The following is a 9,959-nucleotide window of genomic DNA, read 5'->3' as shown; positions in this document are numbered from 1 at the left end:
AAGCGAGACATCATCTCTACAATATATCAAAAAATCAGCCGGGCGTGGTAGCGCGCGCCTGTAATTCCGGCTACTCGGAAGGCTGAAGCGGAAGGATTGCTGGAGCCCAGCAGGTCGAGCCTGCGGTGACCGGGAGCGGCCACTGCACTCCAGTCTGGGCGACTGAGTGAGACTCCAACTCAAAAAAAAAAAAGAAAAAAGAAACAATAAACCAGTGATGGCATAAAAGTAGGTACAAGGAGGTTAGAGCAGTGTACAAAGTTTCTGAACAGAAGTCAGAAACTTGCTTCTCCTGCAGCTACAATAGTAGTGGTAGCCAGAAGAGAGGCAAGCTACAAATAGTAGTATTCACTGGGACAAAATAAAAGATATTTACTTACAGATCCTTTTTTTCTTCAAAATGTTGTGCCTTCAAGTTTTCCACATTTTACATTGAGAAAGGAGCCATCCCTCACCTTGGCTTCAGGACCTGTCAGAAACTGTGGTTTATGAAGACCTCAACTAAGCCCAGTTTGTATAACTTACAAAGCGTGTGGTTTGCCACAGCAAAGATGAGTAAAACACCGAAAGCTTATGAAAAAGACAGCAGTGGAAACTATGAGAAAGGTAGCAGCACTAGAGAACTCAAGAAAAAAACAGTACCAAAGAAAATGCTACATTGGGGCCCAGTGCAGCGTCTCACGCCTGTAATGTCAGCACTTTGGGAGGCTGAGGGAGAAGGAGTACTTGAGCCTAGGAGTTCGAGACCAGCCTAGGCAACATAGTGGGACCTCATCTCTACAAAAAAATTTTTTAAAAATAACTAGCCGGGCGTGGTGGCATGCGTCTATAGTTTTAGCTACTTGGAAGGCTGAGGCAGAAAGGTCACCTAAGTCCAGCAGGTCAAGGTTGGGGTGGCCGTGAGCATGCCACTGCACTTGTCCAGACTGGGTGACTAGAGTGAGACTCCAATTCAAAAAATAATAATAATAAAAACAAAATTAAAATTCTAAAAATTAGCCAGGCATGGTAGCGCAAGCCTGTAGTCCCAGCTACCCAGGAGGAAGGATCACCTGAGTCCAACAGGTTAAGCAGTAAGCCATGATCATGCCACTGCGCTCCAGCCTGGGCAACAGACACACTGACTTAAAAAAAAAAAGAAAAAGAAAATGCTACACTATATTTGGACTTGTGAGAGCCAACTCTGGCTTAGGCACTTCTAATGACCTTAGAAAGTCAATCCCCAAGAGTCTCCATTTTCTCACACTCTAAAACAGTATCTACCTCAATAGGACCACTGTGACAATCAAATAAGATTACATGGTGGAGCCGGGCTCGGTGGCTCAGCCTGTAATCCCGTGCCTTTGGGAGGCTGAGGTGAGTGGATTGCCTGAGCCCGTGGGTTTGAGACCCGTCTGGGCAACTTGGCGAGACCTCATCTCTAAAAAAAAAAAATTAAAAAAAAAATTAAAAAAAGATTACATGGTGGCTCACACCTTGTAATTCCAGTTCTTTGTGAGGCCAAGGCAGGAGAACTGCCTAAGCCTAGGCATTTGAGATTAGCCTGGGCAACAAAGTGAGACCTCATCTCTACAAAAAAACAAAAATTAGCTGGCCGTGACAACACAGGCCTATAAGTCCCAGCCACTCAGGAGGCAAAAGTGGGAGGATCAGTTTGAACCCAGGAAGGCAAGGCTGCATTGAGCTGTGATCATGCAGCTGCACTCCAGCCTGAGTGTCTCAAAAAAACAGTAACACTACATATATGAGAATACTTTATAAAATATGAGAAATGCAAAAAGTAGTGAACAGTGGCTAGTACTCAGGCCTTTACGGTAAAACTCTTCCATGCCTTGTCCCAGGCTTAATGATAATTAAAACAAACCTCAAACTCTATCCAAGAAAGACAAGGTAGGGTAGGTACCATAGCAATCTGCCATTTTAACTCTTTTACTTTAAAACTTTTAACAGAAAAGTGATGGTACCTTTCAAGTTCTACAGTAAAATTCAGAATCAAAAGTCAGTCCGGCAACCCCCTCCGGTCCCCTCCCACTGTGGGAACTTTTTCTGTCCTCCTAATAAATCCTGCTTTCTCACTTAAAAAAAAAAAAAAAGTCAAAGTCTTCCTCCCTCCTACTATAATCACCGTACCCTTTCAATAAAGCCAACACTATCAAATTTCTCAATACATCTACCAAGGAAAAAATGATTCAAGTAATCAGATACATGCTTTTAAAATTTTTTTCACACAAGATATTGTACCTCTGCTCTGTATCTTCCATTTTTACTTAATTCTTATTGGTGGACACCTAGGTTGTTTCTCCAGTTGTTTGTTTTTTTTTTTCGTTGGAGTCTCACTGTTGCCCAGGCTGGAGGGCAGTGGCATGCTCACAGCTACTGCAGCCTAGACCTGCTGGGTTCCAGCGATCCTTCAGCCTCAGCCACCCAAGCTGCTGTAACTACAGGCAAGCACCACCATGCCTGGCTAATTCTTTTTATTTATTGTAGAGACGAGGTCTTACCAAGTTGCCCAGGCTGGTCTCGAACCCCTGGGCTCAGGCAATCCTCTTGCCTCCCAAAGTGTTGGGATTACAGGAGTGAGCCACCATGCCCAGCTCTCCAGCTTTTTCTATTACAATTAATGCTATTAAAAAACTTTGTATGTTGATGTAATTCCAAAGCTATCTGTAGGGTAAATTCCCAGCAGTGGAATTTCTGGGTCAAAAGCATGTTTTTATCTTAACAGTCATTGCCAATCTTCCCTCCAAAAATCTACCAATGATTCCCACCTACCAGGGAGTGTTCAAGTGTGTACCTTAAAACGTTCCATATGCATATTGATCACGCTTATGTATTAAGTGCCTCTTCACATTCACTGCTCTTTAAAAAAAAGAATTCCCTTCTGCTACAGGTGGTCATTTTGTCTTTTGACATATTTTCCTCCAAACAGAAGTTCTGGGAAAACAAATTCTCTGGGTCAAATACATCTATCCCCCAGCTTCTGGGCTTCATGTTCCACTTAAAGCACTCTTCCATACCTCACATTGGTGTTTATTTCCCCACAAAAAGTCATGCTACCAGGAAGCCCAAAATCAATAAGTCCCACCTGTGTATTCAAAACCCCCAATCATCTTTTTGGCGCCCCATTCCTAAATATGAGCAGTCAACCAATTATCACAGGATTTGGAGCACATATAACAATACTGTTAAGTGACTAGAACATAAAAAGTACAGGAAACAGACTACATAGGAAAAAAACTTAAGAGTAATGAGAAAATAATGCAGTTATGAAACAAGAACAGAATATACAGTTGGCCCTCCAAAAGCACAGGTTGCACATCCACAGACTCAGTCAACCACAGGTCGAAAATATTTGGGGGAAAAAAAGATGGTTGGACATGTGCAGACTTTCTTGTCATTATTCCCTAACCAATCCAGCATAAATACACGCATTTACAATGTATAATTGTATGATGATCTAATTATACAGGAGGATGTCACAGGTTATATGCAAACACTATCCCATTTTATATAAGAGACTTGAGCATTTGCAGATTTTGGTATCTGCAGGGGTCCTGGAATCAATCCTCCATGGATACTGAGGGACAATTGTATGTAAGAAACATTCAGAGAGCAGGTGTACTTAGAAATTTTTAATGCTAGCAAAAATTTAAAACTCTGAAAAAAGTAGGAAGATTAAAAACCAAGGAAATCTCCCAATAAGTCAAACTTGGAAACAAGAGAAAAGATGAGAAAGTTAAAGAAGCAGTTTAAAGAATATAGTTTTTGGATAATAGAAAAAAGTGTGATTAAGAAGGAAATATCTCAAGAAGAGATTTGCTGAGAATGAAGTTGATATACCTGCTGTGTCTGAACATTTGAATGTCATTCACCTTCGTAGTCCCAGAGTCAAATACACATCAGAAGACTAAAATATTTGAAAGACTAAATAAATAATTACCAAAGTATGGAGTCTTTGAAATAAAATGAAGTAATAATGCTTGAGAAACTTAGAATCAGTGAGCCTAAATCCTCTTGGTATTGATAATGGATAACAATATTTTATAATCTGGAACTCAATGCCTTGGACTGATAGCAAATGAGCTTTACCTATAAGCTGACAATACTTGCCCAAAAGCTGAAAAATGAAGACAAAGCTATTGTAGCCTAATCATTAAAGCGGTCAGTAAGAATACCTCTGAGACAGAGTAGCAGGTAGAGAACCTAGAAAGACAAATCCACATTTTTTTCATCAAATTTATTTAAAGTATTTGGCAGAGTAGAATTCACATGGAAAAAGCTTCTATATGCCAATAGCTATTTTACCTCCTAAAGTACATGAAACAGCCAGGTGTGGTGGCCTGTAATCCCAGCACTTTGGAAGGCAGAGTTAAGAGCCCAAGGGTTTGAGACTAGTCTGGGCAACTTGGCAAGACCTCGTCTCTACAATAAATTTTATTTTTTTGAGTTGGAGTCTCGCTCTGTAATCCAGGCTGGAGTGCAGTGGAATGCTCAAGGCCACTGCAGCCTCAACCTGCTGGGCTCAGGCGATCCTTCTGCCTCAGCCTCCCAAGTAGTTGGAACTATAGGTACAAACCACCACGTCCAACTTATTTTTTGATTTCTTATAGAGACGAGGTCTCACCAAGTTGCCCACGTTTGTCTCAAACCCCTGAGCTCAGGCAATACTCACCTCGACCTCCCAAAGTGCCGGGATTGCAGACTTGAGCCACCACACCCGGCCTTCTACAATAAGTTTTGGTTTTTTTTTTAATTAGCCAGGTGTAGCACGCCTCTTGTTCTAGCTATTTGGAAGGCTAAAGCAGGATTGCCTGAGCCCAGCATCAAGGCTGCAATAGCCATAAGCGTGCCAGTGCACTCCAGCATGGAAGACAGAGTGATCTCCAACTCAAAAAAAAAAAAAAATTCATCCTAGTTATCACAAGGATCACCACAGAGCATCAGATCATTAAAGTTTAACTTTGCAAGAGGAAAACTGAAAAGTATAAAAACACGGTATTGTCATGTGAAAGGATTGTAAAAAAGAAAGGACTTGTAAATCCTAAAAGAAAAGGATTGTAACGCCCATTATGGAGTTGATAAAAGTTAAATTTCAAAACGAGATGGTTGACAGATAACTGGTACAGAGGACAAGAGAGCAAACCTCTCAAAAAAAAATCCTACTTTAAATACCTGCACCTACTCAAATCACTTTCGAGGAGACAAGAGTCAGTGGCTCACAAATTTTGGACAGGGGAGATGTCATTTAACAAAAAACTTAAAATGAGAAAAAAGAACCCAAGAGGAGAAAGTAGTAAATAGGAAACTTATGTTACCTCCCCATCTCTCCCTTCAGTAAGACAACTAAGTATTTCTACATTTGGGTAAGTATATGGAAGAGTAATTACATGGAATGCCTTTCTACTTCAGTCATATCTAAGATCTTCGCAGTAAAATGTAAGTTCTTTTCACAAAGTCCATAAGTGGGCTTAAACATCTACGGATTCCAACTCCATCTCTTGCAAATCTATGTAAACTCTGTGTATGTGTATTTCTTTCTGTAAAGATATCTGAGCTCTTACTAAAAAGCTTCCAGAACTATCTTCAAAAGTCATACTGCTTCAGAATGAAAGATCTTGTCCATTCATTCTTACAAGAAATTCTAAAACATTAAAGTAAAAAAAAAGAATTCCTAGTTTATTACCTTTATACTTAGCAAAATAACATTTCATTTTAAATAAGCTCCCAAAATATGACTATTACTATGAGAAGCTACCCTAGTTATTGAAACTCTTGTTGTTCAACACTTACTTTAAAAATATAGAGCTGCCCACAGTATTTTAAATAAACAGTGATTGTGTGTGAGAAAAAGACTAAAGACCTTAATGCAGTAGAAAACGGAATGGTTAGAAAAAGGCTCTGCTGAACTTAATCACCAGTTGTTCTTAAACATCAAGTTTTCCTCTCAATTATTTAATCGTATTACTGCTTTTCTGTATAAGTTTTAGTTTGTGTTATGGACATCAAAGCCAAGAACTAATTTATTTAACTGGAATGCCTAACCAACAAAGTATCTACCATGAACAAGTTGTGTTAAAAAGTGAGTCACATTATATCCTCTATCTTGAGAACACTACACTAGCATTTAGCACCATGGGAGTTTAATGTGGCTTCAAGGTTTAATTGCTGAACCCACACCCAGCTCAAAAATATTAACTATAATAAATGTAAAGCTCTATACCATCTTCCTGAGATTACTTGACACCTCACAGAGAAGGATCAAAAACTTTCTGCCTCAACAGATGACATGCCTTTGCCGATGGATAAGAACGCCCTTCTCCAGCTTGAATACATTCCTGAATATCGCAACCAAAATACTCAATTTAAATTCTTTAAAATAATTGAGAAATAAGATATGTAAGTTTTTAGAAAAAGATAAATATGTAAGTCTAAACTAAGTGTGATAGAACGCTATGATACACCTAGAGTGAACACTAAACTCTGGCAGTGTCTGCTATACAGCATAAGACAACACATACACACACATAGAAGCCTGAAGTTCTCAAAATGAGAAAAAAAAATTATAGCACCTAACAGTTAGTAAATGCTTGTGTGCCAGGCACTGTGTTATATCCTTTGGATATATTCTTTGTTGAACTTCACAACTGCCCTGAGGTTTGATCTACCAATCATTCTCATTTTACATTTGTGAAATATTCCTAAAAAGAGAGAGAGAGAGAGAGAGAGAGAGAGATCTTAGAGGTAACGTAAGTTGTCCAAGTTCTACTAAGTGGCAGAATCAGGACTCTAAAACACAACAATGCCTGACCACAGAGCCTATACTTTGTAAAGACTTAGCATGTTGCCTACTAAAATAAGGAATCCACTAGAAAGCATAATTCTCACTGATGGTGGGCCAGTAGGATTAGCTCTTTTATTGTATATTATTACATATGCAGTAGGTACACAAGATAACTAACTGAAGGAAGCACATGCTCTATTGCAAAACAGGATAACTTCATGGTAAATGTGTAATCTGGCCCATGAAAAATAGATCAAATCTCTTAATGAGTGACGTGTAATATCAGAGAAAAGTAACCCCAAAAGGAACTGTTATACATAAAAGTTTTATTTTAAAATAATAACATGTGGTGAGCTGTGATCGTGCCACTGCATTCCAGCCTGGGTAACAGAGTGAGACCCCAACTCAAAAAATGAAAGAATAGCATGAACCCATGAATAAACAATCACTCAAGAGTTACCAGTGATAACGACATAGGCAATATAGTGAGACCTTGTCTCCACAAAAATTAAAAATTAGCCAGGTATATGCCTGCAGACCCAACTACTTGGGAGGCTGAGGCAGGAGCATCATTTGAACCCAGAAGTTGGAGGCTGTGGTGGGCCACAATCCTGCCACTGCACTCCAGTTTGGGAGACGGAGTGAGATCCTGAGTCAAACAAACAAACAAATAAAGGTATCAGTGATGAATACTAAAAATTACTTTACCCTTCAACTAAATGTTTAATCAAGTAAGAACACTGAAGGTGCATGTAACTTTTTTATTGAGGCACAACAAGGCATTGTAACTTGCCTGAATTTGAGGCAGTCAGTTTAGTAAGCTGAACGTTAATACAGTTAAGGATTAAGTGCAAACAATATACATTCACAGCTTGACTAGCAAGGTTACATCACAATTTATAAAGTGCCAGATTAGTGCTAATTGTCATTCAGTTTGATTTTTCACCTTGGGGAGGAAAACAAAAAAGTAAGGACCTCCTCCTTCCTCTAGGAATGAACACATTTTCTTAAACCAATTAGTCACCAGGGCAAGGACTACTTTTCCTTTAATTCCACTAATTAGAACACCATCCTTTTATTAGCAATTCTGTACTGACTCTCAATCCTGATAAAGAAGATAGCCTGAAAATGTAGAATATTTCCAACTACTTCCATAAATTGCTCCCCTGTGCAAACGTAACCATATCTGGTCTCCCTGGAAGAGCTGAAGAATTGCATGATTGCTAGCAGTTTCATGGTCTGGAGCACCATCATTGGCATAGGCTGATACCAAGACCTCTTCATTCTTCATGAGGTTGACATACAGTGGCACATTCACTGCCAGCTTTAGCATGTGAAAAATGAAAACATAAGTGCCATTCACTGGACAATTAAATCTACCAAGCTGAAGATCAAATGTTTCTCCTAAGTTGTTCAGAAGAAGGTCAAACACAATAGGTTGGTCTAAAGTTCCAGGGGCCAGATTAGAGGTTCTGGCTGCTGAAAAGGCAACTCGCATCTGCTGAGGCAGGGGATAGACGTGTACGGGCAGTATGGTGGCTGCTGGATTTGTCACTGGCACATCCACAGGGGTCATGCTGCGGGAGTCTCCTTGTCCAGAGTCACCACTGTTAAAGGTTTCGTTGTCTCTTTCTGGGCTGCTCACCTGAGAAGAATCACTCCACCCTGCTGTTTTATTAGCAACAGTGAGTTTCTCATAATGAAGCAGTTAGCTTTGAACACAATATTTAACATTAGTTGGCTACTGAAACAGATAGAGATACATTTTATAGTAAATTCCATAACAAAGCAATAAAGTATAGCTAGATTATACTTTTCTAGATTTTTTTAGTAATAGGTTTTTATAATACTATATTGAAGACAGAAGGGACCAAGAAAATCTTGTCTAATTGCTTCATTTTTCTCAATGTTAAGAAAATGTGGCCCCTAAAAGGTTGAATAACTTACTACAACTAGTTAAGGCTAGCGAAGCCTAAACCTCAGGTTTGACCACTTTGTACTTCTTTATCCCATAATTTACTTCTTTCTCCCCTAATTCTCACTCATTTAATTTCTCAGTAATCAATCTCCTATAAAGTAGTTACTGTAAAAGGACTCAAGAAAACTAAGAGTAAATAAAAGAACCAACTTTTAGAACTAATAACCACTAGTCATTCAGAGATATATTGATATAGTACTAAGCCCCACAAGGAATGCTTGTTTTTACTGCCTTAATGCAAGATCATAAAATTGTAATTATTTAAAGTGCCATTCAAAACACTACTCAGATATAAGGCAAAGGTAGTGTGAATATTGGCCATTTTCTCAAAAGAAAAAGACTGCTGCCCTATAACACAGTTAATTTTCAGTAAATTTTTTTATTTTCTCAGTTACACCAAATCTTTGACTAGTTCTTTCACATTTGAAAATGTGTTATGGCCAAGCGTGGTAGCTCAGCCTGTAATCCCAGCACTTTGGGAGGCCAAGGTGAGAGGATTGTCTGAGCCTGGGAGTTCAAGACCAGTCTGGACAACTTGGTGAGACCTTGTCTCCACAATAAATCACAAAAAACTAGCTGGGTGTGGTGGTGTGCATCGGTAGCTCCAGCTACTTGGAAGGCTGAGGCGTAAGTATCACCTAAGCCCAGCAGGTCGAGGCTGCAGTGACCAAGAGCGTGCCACTGCACTCCAGCCTGGGCAACAAAGAGTGAGACTCCAACTCAAAAAAAAAAAGAAAAGAAAATGTGTTATAAGTATCCTGCTTTTGTTTCAAGTAACTATGTCTTCATTGTTGCTTATTTGAGTCCATCAGTGTAGTGACACTGGAGTAAGTAGAAGAATCTGTTATTTCATCCTGAAACATGACATGAAACTATGTGAAGACAGCATAGTGAAAATATAAGGTTAAATTATGCTTTGAGGCCAAGCAGAAAAAACACACATTTCTAATTAAATTCACAATTGGTTTCCAGAGCCTTTCTCGTAGTCTAACATCTCCCTCAGTGCTTCAGTGCTGCACTTAAGCAAACTGAACACCTCAACAGGATAGACACTGAAAGCACCTCGGCCTCCCAAAGTGCTAGGATCCCAGGCTGAGCTACCACGCCTGGCCATAACACATTTTCAAATGTGAAAGAACATTAAGTTCTCTGTTGGGGAGAACTTAACAGAGGATGCAGAAAGGACTAGATGTATGTTTT

General features: G+C 39.4%; 1 protein-coding gene across 14 annotated transcripts in view; it reads right to left on the bottom strand.

Annotated features, from left to right (window-relative positions):
- Nucleotides 1–7,527: 7,527 nt before the first annotated feature.
- Nucleotides 7,528–9,959, bottom strand: part of CAPRIN2 (caprin family member 2) — a 51,723-nt gene continuing 49,291 nt past the window's right edge. For 9 of the 14 annotated variants that reach the window (XM_021716407.1, XM_021716409.1, XM_021716403.1 and 6 more), the window contains one exon: nucleotides 7,528–8,449. In XM_021716407.1, coding sequence (XP_021572082.1) covers nucleotides 7,881–8,449 — 569 coding nt within the window. In that variant the 3' untranslated portion in view covers nucleotides 7,528–7,880. Of the gene's footprint in view, nucleotides 8,494–9,959 lie in introns of all 14 variants that reach the window. The other 5 variants (XM_021716410.1, XM_021716411.1, XM_021716415.1 and 2 more) reach the window with 3 other exon arrangements.

This window comes from Carlito syrichta, unplaced genomic scaffold, assembly GCF_000164805.1.
Source record: "Carlito syrichta isolate Samal-C Ts95f unplaced genomic scaffold, Tarsius_syrichta-2.0.1 Scaffold308806, whole genome shotgun sequence".
Lineage (NCBI taxonomy): Eukaryota > Metazoa > Chordata > Mammalia > Primates > Tarsiidae > Carlito > Carlito syrichta.
This window is presented reverse-complemented; position numbering and strand designations above follow the sequence as displayed.